The 14,044-nt window shown below is 33.7% G+C and overlaps 1 protein-coding gene across 5 annotated transcripts in view; it reads right to left on the minus strand.

The window, feature by feature from the left end:
* Liprin-alpha (PTPRF interacting protein alpha) overlaps positions 1 to 14,044 on the minus strand; it is a 266,258-nt gene that overhangs the window by 30,670 nt on the left and 221,544 nt on the right. For 3 of the 5 annotated variants that reach the window (XM_035352630.2, XM_035352627.2, XM_035352629.2), the window contains 6 exons: positions 12,260 to 12,471; positions 6,751 to 6,850; positions 6,523 to 6,604; positions 5,420 to 5,620; positions 2,753 to 2,928; positions 2,570 to 2,667 (listed from right to left, as the gene is read on the minus strand). In XM_035352630.2, coding sequence (XP_035208521.1) covers positions 2,570 to 2,667; positions 2,753 to 2,928; positions 5,420 to 5,620; positions 6,523 to 6,604; positions 6,751 to 6,850; positions 12,260 to 12,471 — 869 coding nt within the window. The remainder of the gene's footprint in view (positions 1 to 2,569; positions 2,668 to 2,752; positions 2,929 to 5,419; positions 5,621 to 6,522; positions 6,605 to 6,750; positions 6,851 to 12,259; positions 12,472 to 14,044) is intronic. The other 2 variants (XM_035352632.2, XM_035352631.2) reach the window with 1 other exon arrangement.

Consider the following 14,044-nt stretch of genomic DNA (forward strand, 5'->3'; position numbering starts at 1 on the left):
GCCTTGCTTTATTTTCTGGAGACACAGTCTATATTAATGGTCTGTTATACACTGCTCGACATTCAAAATGCAACACCAAGAAAGAGTGGTCAGAAAGTGATGAAATTTGGAAAAAAGACAGAGACAGCAAGCAGCAATAAGTGATCTTTATTTCAAAATGATAGTCAGTATACAGAGCGAGAAAGGCGTCGGCTTAGTAGGATGTAGGACCACCACAGACGGCGATGCACGGAAAAACACGTCTAGCCATAGAGTCACCCACACATGTTCGATTGATGACAGGTCAGGAGAGTACGGTGGCCAGGGAAACATCTGTATACCTTGCAGAGCATGTTGGCAGATGTGAGCATTGTGTGGTCGGGCGTTATACTGCTGAAAAATTGCATTAGGCAGCCGCTGAAAGTAGGGGATTGCCACCTACCGCAGTACATTATCCAAGTATCGTTGGGCCATCATAGTGCCCTGAATACGAACTACAGGTGACCAGGAATGGTAGGCAAACCATTATGCCACGTTGTCGCGTGGTGGGGCGTTCCACAGTTACTGCCGGATGAGATCTGTCTTCACGCTGACGCCACACACGTATGCGGTGACTGTCATTGGATAAACAAAAGCGTGACTCATCTGAGAACATGACGGTTCGCCATTCTGTCATCCACATCGCTCCAGTCTGGCACCATTCTAAATGTTGGCATCTATGCTGTGGGGTCAATGGCAGTCTTCTTAACGGACGCCGTGAGTGCAGGCCACGTTCAATCAATTGACGGGAAATGGTGCTGGTCGACACGGGAACAACCAGGGTATCTTGCACATGCTGCAGAATCGTGATACAAGTGACTTGCGAGACTGCCACAGCTTGTCGGCAGATGCGTCGATCCACGCATGCTGATGTCACTCTGGCTGCACCTGCAACCCTCCTTCTTCCCACATTTCCTTGTTCCAACCATGTTCGCCATAGCCGATGCACTGTGCTCACATCTATGTGGGTATCAGCTGCGATTTAACGTATGGACCAACTCGCTCTTCTCAGTCCGATCACCATACCCCTCGTAAAATCGTCTATCTGCTTGTGTACACTTGAGCCAGATTGCAGTGGTGCCTGGCTCGATCAGGTTGGAATGATGCTGAATGGGGATGTACAGTCTTTAGAGACGAATCCCGCTTCCAACTGTGTTATGATGATCATCAAAGAGGTGTCTGGAGATGCCCAGAGCAGCGTGATGATCCTGCTTTCACTATTGCACACAACACAGGCCATCAACCCAGAGTTATGGCCTGGGGTGCCATTTCCCTTGATAGCTGGACCCCTTTGGTCATCATTAGAGGCAAACTTACAGCACATTCATATGTCAACAACATTGAGACCTGTTTCGCTACCGTTTCTTTTGCAGTACCCTGGTCTTATTTTTCAGCAGGATAATACCAGACCACATATGATGCGCGTTGCTATAAACTGTCTTACAGCTTGTCAAACACTTTCTTGGCCAGCCAGATTGCTAGATCTCTCTCCCATTGAGCACATCTGGGATATGATGGAAAGGCGACTGCATTTACCAGGGAATGTTGATGACCTAGCCCGACAATTGGAGCAAATTTGGCAAGAAATACTGCTGGAGACTATCCAGAAGCATTATCAGTCTATGCCACACTGTGTGGCAGCTTGCATTCAGGCTAGAGGTGGGTCAACACCTTATTTAGCTCGTTACTTTGTAACCATGTAACTCTGAAATAAATCATCCAATTGTTCTGAAACTTGAATCATTTTCTATTCTGTACATAATCTTCCTATCCACCAATTTTTGTCATCATCGGCCAACTTCTTCTTGGTGCATTGATCTTTTTGTTTATTATAGAATATTTAACACAACTACAAATTTTGTTAAGGAGGATGTTGTCACTACTGTTATGTCAAAAATGTTCTGTATAAATTTAGAGATGTGTTCAAACATAAATTCTTCAACATATAAGAAAAACATCTTGGTATTATAACAGCCAAAATAAAAGTAGCTTATAATATGGGCTTCATTTAAATGTACAGGTAATAAAGAAAAATAACAGAATCAGTTCTTTTTAATAACGTTCACTGTCTAATTTGTATAAAACAACACAAAATACTGAAAATATTTTTAAAAAATCTTAACAAGACGCATTTAAAAACTTTTTTTTATTAAACTATCAAATATTAGAATACTTTATAAAGTATGCTGATTATTAAAATTAAATTTTATAAATTGGAAACCCACTACACATTTACATATGCAACTTTTAAAACTTATTATTCATAGTTATTCCCATAAGCCAACACATATTTTGCATACTAATATAGCAGCCTCATTCAAATTTCTAACTTTTAAATATATTACTGTTTTTAAAAGTATATTTTATTATAACGTTTTCAGTATCTGAATTCCATGGTGTTTTATTCTATAAAATGAGATTTGTCTAAATGGAAACCAATTGCATACACTTTCTGTAATTTTATTATGAAAACAAAACCAGGATGCAAATAGATATACAAAGAAAGTTATAATAATAAAAGAAAACAGTCTAAATGAAAAATAACAACAACCTTTGATTTCATGCTCACTAAGTTTCCTTCGTTCTTCTAAAGCTTCTCTGTTATAGTTTAGCCTTTTCAAGCAATTAATACCATACTGTAAACTAGTCCTAGAACCAACAATTGAATTATGAATAACTTTCAAGTACATAGAAAATAAACCTTTAGAACTACATTTTAAAACTATATGTTTACCTATGGAAACCATCAACCATTTTTAAATGCATACGTAGATCTTTCTTTGTTAAATGATCTAACATTCGGGCATCGACTAGGCATTCCATAAAAGTGGAACGATACTGGGCTAAACCTAAGCTCGGCAACCACTCATTTCCAATCCATTCATGATTCATTTCTCCAAATGCTAAACTCTGTTCAAAACAATAAAAGATTCATTTAATAGTTTTACAAACAAGACAAATCAGGGGAAAAACTGCTTATCAGTTTACTTAAAAATATAAGATTAGTATAATAATATATAACAGTGATAATACTCAAAGCTTAGATGGGGGAAAAAAGACACATTTATTAACGCACATAAAAGATCAAATGCATGTTACATGACTAATGCAATTTTAATGATTAAATAGAGACTATTCCGAAACCAAATTTTGTGTTATTCCAACCAAAAGTAATAACTGAATAACTGTTTATTTCTATGTTGTAATAAATGAAATACCCAGTAATGACTCTATATCAAACAGAATCATGAAAATATTATTTCATGAGTATTAAGGAGAGCCAGGCAGTGCATAAAGAAATTGATGTATGAAAAAATTAAAATAACATCAAAGGTTTGTTGCATATATTAAATATGCATGCAAAACCAGTATGATTCTAACTTTTATTATTTAATTTTATAGGGAGGAATTTTAATCTTAATATACATGCTGCCTTATTCAGAAGAACATATTACACATTCATTATGATACTAATGTAAGATGATGATCAACTGTTTTTTGGAAAGATGTATTCTCTGTTAATATTAATTTTGTGTTAGCCTCATTTATACTGTATTAAGCAGTATATTAAACCACAAATGCCAATTTAATGATTCTGCAGAAAAATTTCTCTTGGCAGATTAATTTTTTTTTTTTTTTTTTTTTTTGGCAGACATAAGAGCTCATTGTAAATCTTATAAAAAATCCATCTCAATTTAAAGCTCTTCTTTAAGAGTAGGTTGCTAATATTACAAAGAGGTTCTCTATTATTAAATATTTCATTTAATGAATGAAAAACCTATCAAGAGCTCACATTTTAGTCAAGCTCATAAAACTTTTATATAGAATAAACCTATTTTTAAAAGGGGAGCTGAGCACTAAATCTGACACAAGCTACATTATTAATGAAATGCTATACTAAAAAAATTCACTAATTATTATGATTAAAATAAAAACTGGATAATTTTGCATTAGAAAATGCAGTTAACTTTGGGTTCAGTGAATTTAATACATTGAATATTTAGTTACAGTGAAGAAAGCCAAGTTATTAATCCCAATCCACATATAAAGAAAATGCAAATTAAACTTTAAATTAATATTTTTGTTCAAAATTAACTCTTAAATTTTGTAGGGAAAAAAAAAAAAAAAAATCTAGAGAGGGAAGATGATGTAACTGACAGCTTCAAACAGTGTTAGAACACCGATGTAGCTTATCATGCATTCATTAATTGTGTTAAAGAACAAAAGAATGCTGGTCTGGATCAGTAGTAGACAATGACTGAAATTCTTTGAGAGAAATAACCCATTCAGTTAAGTAGGCTGTTTGTTAATTCCTAAACATGAGCTTTACAGAAGACTAGGAGAACAGATTTCAAGGGGGGGGATTCTATCCATGAAAAAGGCAAAAGAAGTACCTTGTCAAGTTAAAACTTCCAACGCAGTTTTTTAATTCACATGAAAGATTGTAAATGACATTTTCTGGAACTAACAAACATAAGAAAGGAATCTAAGAGTGAATCAGAAAGAAGTGAATCAAGTTCGAATTGATAAAACAATATTCGATCCTTTACACTGAGCCTCCATTAATTCTGAAACAATCTGGCACTTCAGAATAATGAGAAGAATCTTCTATTACACTCTGAGAAACTATAATAGATCTCTTTATTCTAAATCTCTTCCTATTCTATTTTTCCTCAGGCACCATTAAACCTATCTACCAATAAATCTATCTGCCTAATAACTATCTACCAATAACCCTACCCTTATTCACTTTTCCCTTCACAGAATCGAAAACAGAATAATTAAAATTATTTAAATTTTCTTCAAGTCACATAACAAAACTCACAGCAGAGGGAAAAATTTTCTACCTGTGAACACTACAGGAGTACAACTACTGTTCTGCTGGTGTCAATCCTTCAACCCATGGACTGACATGCAATACAGTTTATTGCAGAAGAGAAGTAATGTTTCATTTAATTCAAACCTTGGAATCATAGTAAATTACTGCAATGAATGCTCTGAATACTGTTTAATTTGTCACTATAAATGTAAAGGAGCATGTCAAAGATCATTAGGCATAACTCATTCTGGAAGACTGATTTAGAAACTGTATGTTTCAAAGAAAAGGGTGATATGCCTCATATGGAATGGCTTCAGCAAATTACAGTAAAAGCTTGACTAACTGGAAAGCTTCAGAAATGCAGAATTCTGGATGCAAGAAAATTCTGAATAGTTGAGCATATAAAATACGAAATTCCCATTAGAAATGGGGAAAAATCAATGGAGAAAATGGAGCCTGTGGTGTTCATTTGCCTAACAGTAATGTAATTAAAAGATTAGTTCAGCTATCGTATCAGAGGTTAAGTTACAATGCATGAAAGTTAAACAAATATATATAACATAGAGAATAACATAATCATACTGTTCTAGATGGTTTTGGAGCAGATGGACTGGTAAGAGCAACCATTTCTTGGATAGCAAGCCGTAATTTTAAGCGATGCAATGGATTACTTATTCCAATTTCTCTTTGTATTTCTGTATCAGATAAGGCAGACATTATTGCACCACTCTTGACATTAGCACGGCATGCAGCAACATACCAAGCAGGCATTCCAACCCAGAGCTGAAATACAAAAATAATTTATTAAAGTAAAGAGATAGTAACGAAGAAAATAGCATTTGCAAAGATAGTTGCATCAGCTATTTTATAACAATTTATGTATAGAAATGCATAACTTTTTCCTTACCAATTAGCAATTGTGTAAAATTTTGTTTTACATGCTATGTTCAGGACCATCAAAAATCATATTTTGATAGCACATTCTGCACTTCCCCCCTTACAGATCTTTAAGTATCAGTTGCATAAAAAATAATAATATAAAATAAATTTTATGTTGTGCAAATTATTTTGTTCTATTCAATACTAAACTGAAATTTAAAGTTTAAAGAAATTACATGCTAGATGATTCCACTGTGAAAAATTATTTATTTATTTCAATAGGAGAATCAAGGAATTCTTTGACTGTCTACTTTTGACAAAGAATAACTGATTTTAAGTCCATTCAAACAACCTTCATTTGCATTCAATATTAGAAAGCTTTCTGCGTCAGTTTATTAACTTCAAGTAAGTGGAAAAAATGGCAAAACTTTTAGTCTAATATTATTAGCCTTTGGAAAAATAAGTCTTAACAGTTGAAGTCATTCTAAAATAATATTTTTATAAATTTTCAAATGGCATTTCAAGTAAATCTTGAAACATGATAAAAATAATTTATTTCTAAATATGTCTCAGTCTTACAATCAGATATTATTACTGTCAATAAAGGTTATGATATAGTTAATGATAATACAAAAATCGTTTTCTTTTGAAGAGTCCTGCACAAAGAAACTTCAGATGCTATGACTTCTATGACAGAAGGAAGGGGAACTATGAAAGGCCCCATCAGGCAATAGCCAGAAATGAGACATTTTGGGGACCAAATCAAAATAATTAAATAACCGGACAAATATAATAAAATAATTTACTTCCAGCCAAGCTACAATCGTAGGCCCATTCCAAAGAGCAAATGGAGTTCCAGCTTTCATAGCCTCAGCTAATAACTCATGCCTATTGGAACAAAAATAATGTCAGTTATAGAACAATAATAATAATTGGACAAACATATAACATCACTGTTATATATCCATAAATGTAGAAGAATTATTTGACTAAAGAGAATACATGAGAAAGTGAACAAAATATATTTCTCTCACTTTTTCTTCGTCCTCCTGTCATGATCTGATTTTTGACCAATTCCTCCAGTTATTCCAACAGAATCAGTTACAGTGACATCAGTATCCACATATGTTACACCTTAAATAAATGGAAAAAATATAGAATGATATTACAATGAAAAGTAAATCTGAAAAGACATTAATTATTAACCTTTTGAATTTCACCACTTACATAGAGCACCTGCAAATATTTAGGACAGAATAATAATAATAAAAACTTGAAAACAATCTGATTATAGTTTAGTCTGCAACACATATTCCTTGTAAGACTAAATATACGAGGGCCATCCAGGAAGTAGATTACGTTTCCGTCTGTGTCCGCTAGGGGCGGGGCTAGCGCGGCCATCTTGGGGTCAGAGCGTTGCGCAGCTCAGTCTGCATCTAGCCGTGCTAGTGAGAGGTTCGTGCTGTGCTCCGTTCAGATACTGTGACGGTTTGAAATGTCTGCGTTAATTGAAAATCCCGCGAGCTGCGAGGTGCGCTCAGTAATAAGGTTTCTGACTGCAAAAAACTGTAAACCGATAGAAATCTATCGGCAGCTTCGTGAAGTGTATGGGGACAACATTATCACTGAAGGTGGAGTGCATCAGTGGGTCATAAGATTTCAAAATGGCCGAACCAATGTTCACGACGAAGATCGAAGTGGGAGACCCAGCATAGTGACCGCCGAACTTCTCGAAAAAGTCGATGCTAAAGTCCGTGAAAATCGAAATTTCACAATAACGGAACTTTCTTTGAGTTTTCCACAAATTTCGCGAAGTTTGTTGCACGAAATCATCAGCGAAAAGCTTGGTTACCACAAGTTTTGAGCAAGATGGATTCCAAAAATCTTGACAGAGGACCACAAAAATCAGCGAATGGCTGCAGCGTTGAACTTTTTGGACGCTTACCATAAGGATGGTGACTCTTTACTCGATCGCATCGTTACTGGTGACGAAACATGGGTGAAACATGTGAACTGTGAAACGAAATTGCAATCAATGCAGTGGGGGCACACAAGTTCTCCCCAAAAACCCAAGAAATGCATGCAAACAATGTCGGCAAGGAAGATGATGGCGACTGTTTTTTGGGACAGAAAAGGTGTAATTTTGGTGGACTTCCTGGAAAGAGGCACTACAATAAACTCTCAAAGGTATTGCCAAACTCTCCAAAAACTCAGAAGAGCAATTCAAAACAAGCGCAGAGGAATGTTGAGCTCTAAGATCTTGTTGATTCACGACAACGCCCGGCCCCACACGGCAAATGTCACTCGTAAAGTTCTTGAATCTTTTAAGTGGGAGTTGTTTCCTCATCCGCCGTACAGTCCCGACCTGGCACCGAGCGACTTCCACCTATTCCCAGCAATGAAGAAGTGGCTGGCTATGCAGCGTTTTGATGACGACGCACAGCTGCAAGAAGAGGTAACGAAGTGGTTGAAGGCGCAGGCGGCCGAATTTTTCGACGAAGGAATTTCCAAGCTCGTACATCGCTACGATAAATGCCTTAATTTGTATGGTGACTATGTAGAAAAGTAGTATTTGAGTGTGGCTTTCATCTGTATATAATAAAATTTGTTTCCTATACTTTGTTTATTTTTTTATTCCAAAACGTAATCTACTTTCTGGATAGCCCTCGTACATATAAGTATGTTACTGTAGAAACCAAAAATTGGAAAGCCCTCTCTCTCTCTCTTTTTTTTTTTTTTTTTTTTCCTTTAAGGATGGATTATATTTTCCCAATTTTTTTTAATGGCATCAAAACTGCATCTTTGATGTGAGGTTTTTAATGGCATCAAAACTGTATCTTTGAAGTAATGTACAAAATGTGGGCTGCAAGATGCCATATCTGATGATTAAGAGATCATTGATATAAATTATATTTTTCTTTGCAATTAAAATCTTGTTGATAATTAATGGTGCTGTATTAAGAGGCAACAAAAATATTTTGCTAGATATAGCCTTTTAAAAGCCCAACACCATGAATGCTTTTCCGAAACTGAATTTATTGCTTATTTCTGCCCTTTTTAAACATTTTTCTTTCATGACCCCTTTTTATCAGAGAGATTATTTTAAAACTCCATCAAACATAAAATAAAAATATAAAAAATAAATATTTTTCCTTAAATAATTTATTTGTCTGATAAACAATATACCATATATTCCCAAGTATAATGCACATCTATAATTTCAAACTAAATTTAAAAATTTTTATTTATGTTCACAGGATAAGCACTCTCGCTTCACTGTACTTCTCAATTATTGAAAAATGTAAATATGTTTCTTATAAATTTTGGGTTGCAGTTTGCATCCACTGTGCTGCACCAATCAAGAATATTGCATAAGAAATTATTATGCAACTGAAAATATGTTTCAAGAGTGTCTAAATAAATTACACATTGAACTCAGCACATTTGACTGTAATTCCATTTCATTTACTATGCAGTAGCTTCAAACTATATCTCTGGTATAACCATTTTGTCTTTCCCCACTCTGGCCATGACTGAAAGTTAAAACTGTGGTCTTCTCTCATCACACCTCTCTAAATCATTACATGTATACAAAATGAGGAAGTCTTGAGGGCAGATAAAAGTGGTTTTGATGTTAACAAGGTCAATGATTTAGAAATTAATATTACACAAAATGTGTTAATAATGTTAAATATTAATTAAAGTAATAGCTGCTATTTGAAAATACACCACTATTTAGAAGATTAAAATTCGGTGAAATGAAAAAGGATTATCTTAAGATGATTTCTGAACATTGTTAAGACAGCAATTAAAAAAATAAAGAATCACATCGTTTCTAAACACTGTTAGACAGCAATTAAAAAAATAAAGAAAATTTCAGCATTATCAAGCCCCATTACTCAAGCCACATTTTATAAATTTAATACTTTTTAGAATGTCAGTTTAAAAATTCATTTTAAAATTTAAATTTATTAATATAAAAGTTTAAAAATTTGCCAAAGAAAACACTTCATAGAATTTATGATGCTTGTTTTGTACTCTAATAAGTCAGATTGATTATCATAAAATCATGCACATAATAAAAGTTACCTATCTATACAACATTATGAAATTTGAATGAAAATTATTTACTACAAGCAGAGAAAGACTGGAAATTTTCTACTTTAGTCCCCTTTTAAGCCTCAATCACAATTTCTTTACATAAAACAACTGATACTCAAACTATCACAACTAATCCTTTTATCTATTACATAATGAAATTTTGTTTCAAATACTTTTCAGGCCATTTATTTACATGTGCATGCCATGACGTTCATTTTTCATGATTTTTGGGAATGTGTGCTCTTGTCACAAATAAAACACATTCGCAATACTAATACTGGGCATGAACATATACAGGAACATATACAAGTAAACATATACAGGATGTCTGAAAAGGCCATTACCATGCTGGTCTATCATACCATGACAAACAAGATTTACATAGAAACTTGTGTGAAAAAATGTGAACAGCAATCACTAGAGATGTTCATAGGGTTATGGGAGAGTGGGAAATGTGATCATTTCAGGAGAAGAATGAATCGGTTTACTCAGTTCTTTATGGGCATTTTGTGCAAAGAGTGTTGCCGGATCTTCTGACTGACGTCCCAGCAGCGGTTACAGCCGAAAACATCGCGGAGAAAACAACGCAAGGCAAAAACGTCGTGCTACAAAACATCGTGGGAGAAAACATCGCAGTTTAAAAACATCGCCGTCGAAAATATCGTGGTAAAAAATAAAGTATCTACAAATCATCGCATAACGATAACATCGCAGACATGCTTTTTTCAGGTTTTAATAATTATAAATGAATATTCCGATAATAATTTGTGAGCACAAGATGTGAAGAAGGATAATTTTTCTTTAACATTCTTTTATAAACTAATAATTTTTGCTGAGAAAATAATAAAACTTAAGCATAGAAAATTAATGCAACTTATAGCACTTAATAGAATTTTAAAGCAACATAGTTAACTAAAAAAGGCCATTAATAAATCATTTTTATAAAGTTTTTACTGGTAATTTTTCATGAAAAGTATAATCTATAAGTTGCATTTAATTTTCTATGCTTAAGTTTCCTTCTTACTTTAAGCAAAAATTGATTAATTAATAAAAAAATGTAAAAGTAAAAATTATCCTTCTTCACATCTTGCGCTCACAAATCATTATGGGAATATGCATTTACAATTATTAAAACCTGAAAAAAGCATGTCTGCGATGTTATCGTCATGCGATGATTTGTAGACACTTTATTTTTTACCACGATATTTTCGACGACGATGTTTTTAAACTGCAAAGTTTTTTAACCGCTTTATTTTCGACGACGATGTTTTGTACCATGATGCTTTAGAACTTGCGTTGTTTTCTCCGCGACGTTTTCGTCCGTGATGTTTTTGCCGCGATGTTATCGGCGGACACCTAGTGGGAAATGTGATCATTTCAGGAGAAGAATGAATCACTTTACTAACTCAGTTTTTTATGGGCATTTTGTGCAAAGAGTGTTGCCGGATCTGATGACTGACGTCATAGCAGCTACACTTCGAAATATTGGTTTCAGCATGATAGAGCTCCTGCACATTTTAGCAGCACCTCATGTAGGAATACCTCAATAGGACAGACATACTTTGATTGCTGGATTGGCATTGACTGACCAGTCACATGGCCACTGTGACTCCCTGACTTGACTCCTCTGGATTTAGGCCTGTGGGGGATACATAAAGTCCATGATGTACAAGGTGACCGTAACATTGGACACTGATCTCATTGTCAGCATCGCGACAGCAGTGGCACACACCTGTCCATTTTGAACAGGTCCACGAATACACATGTCAATGTTGTGAAGCATGAAATTTAGCGAATGGAAGGAATTTTGAACATCTTCTATGAATCAACCATTTTCTTTAATAAATGTCATATTAATACCTTTTCTAACATCCTTTCTTTCTTCTCCTCTACATCTGTGAACATTGCCTTATAGCTACACCATTCACATTTTTGGACACAAGTTCCTATGTTAATTTGTTTGTCATGGTATGACAGAACAGCAAGTTAAGTTTGGCAACGATCTTTTGAGACACCCTGTATATTAGAACACAAATTTAATCAAAGAATATTAGCTTCCTGGCTCTTCTAGCCACATAACAACCTTTTGGTTACTTCTCCTTTTTGGAAGTGTGTGTGAGAGAGGCAAGGTTTCTCAATTAAGCTGAATGTGTGCATTGCTGAAGTTTATGCAAAATTCAAATATCTAATTTCTGGTATATTGGATAGAATGCTTTAACAATTCAGTGCTCATTAATTACCACCACTTGGTTGAAAAAGTAGAGAAAATTACAACACAAATAGTTAAAACAGCATAATATATTAAAGAATTGGATTTCTATAGGTATAGAAATTGTTAAATCTTCCCACATTAATTTAACAACTGTGTTTAATTTTTTTCTATACACATCTATCAACCTTTCAATATTTTAAATTAAGATACAGAAAGATATATTTAATTACCTGGAGATGTGACACCATAACCTTCTTTAACTTTGACCTTATCTTTTTTACTGAATAGCCTTCCTAAGGAGGACTTCAAACCTTTTTTCTTCTGAGGAGTCCTATGCAAAGAATCTTCAGATGTAGAACTATGAGAGGAGGAAGGGGAACTATGGGAGGCCCCATCAAGCAATAGCCGGGAATGGGACATTTCGGGGACCAAATCAGGATAACTAAATAGGGAAATAAGAAGCCATGGCATAAAAAAAAAACAAAATAAAATGAAAGGCTACCAAAGCTTGCAGCAGCAAATTAAATTATATGCTAAATGCAACAAAAAACAAAGATAAACTAGTATCCAAAATTAATCTACAGTTGCCAGGATTATTTTTTTCAAAATGGGAAGTCTAACTTTAGACAGGGGGGAAAAAAGCTCTGCTCATGCACTTTAACAAATCAGGAAGTCTAAAATTGCTACTTATAACACATAATAAATATGAAAAAATAACTACAGTATAAATTTGATTACAGTCTCTGTTTATTTTTTAAACCCATTTAAACAGTAAAAATCAGTTCTTCAAAGATGCTTTCCTATCCCTTAAATTTAAATATTGCTACATGATGTAGCACGAATTTCATTTTTTCCCAAATTGGCTATGTGCAAATCTGAAATTCATGGTTCTTTGAAGGAGGGGGGATGTTATAAAGACCCTAAAATTGGAAAACAAATGGACAGAGAGAAATTAATATCTAAATTGAAAAGGAAATGTACGAAAATGACTTATAATTCATAAGGAGCAAGCAAATCTTTATGCCAGGATAAAATTAAATGTGAGAAAGTGACTTATAATTCATAAGGAGCAAACAAATCTTAATGCCAGGATAAATTTTAAATAATCTGTAATACTGCGGTTTTTTTACAATGTTGCTATTTTGATTTAATTACACTGAATTTTAACTCTATTTAATTACTTTAAATTAATAAATTCGCATCAGAATAAATTCTTATTTGCATGAACTTTTTTTCATCCTTGTTTATACTGAGAGACAAAAAGAAATTTGATTGTAATCAGGAAATCCAAAACATATCTTTTCCAAATATCATTAATACCTATTTATTATTAAGAATTAAAAGCTGAATACAAGCACACTTTGAAAGAGTGAAATTAAGGAATTTTTTCAATGATAAAATAAGAAATTAAATAAATAAAACATTACCATGTTTTCTCTAATTTAAATGTGAAATAAAAGGTTATCAGAATAACAAATGGAGTTTAAAAATAGGTTACTGATTTTCATTATACAGTTAAAAGTCTTTAATCCGGACTCGTCACGACTTCAGCGATTCCGGATTATAGATCATCAATTTAAACCTGGTAAGATGGCATGTAGAAATTATAAAATTAAAAGTATGAAACCGTAATTTATGAAATAAAGAGCAATTATGATCTAAAGGGTATCAAAATTTAAAATAAAAAAGCTTTGTATTTATTTGTTTACTTTATTAAACATTTCTTTCAACGCGTGTGCATGCATAAAGCATACATTACATAGCCGAAATTAAAATATTGCAACCAGAAAACTATTTGATGTGTATTCGTGATATTTATAATGACAAGGAATTTGATTTAAATCATATCAAAGATGGAGTACAATGAGATGAAATACTACATTAAGTAAGGAATTATAAGCCAAATAAAATAAAAACATCTGCCCTGAAGATAAGGATAGTGCTGACAGATCAACTTCCAGCTCATTGCGCTCATTTAATCATTGACGAACCCTTCAGAGTAATCAATTATAATC

Source organism: Stegodyphus dumicola, chromosome 4, assembly GCF_044657685.1.
Source record: "Stegodyphus dumicola isolate Sdum_Otavi_A_Nest chromosome 4, ASM4465768v1".
Lineage (NCBI taxonomy): Eukaryota > Metazoa > Arthropoda > Arachnida > Araneae > Eresidae > Stegodyphus > Stegodyphus dumicola.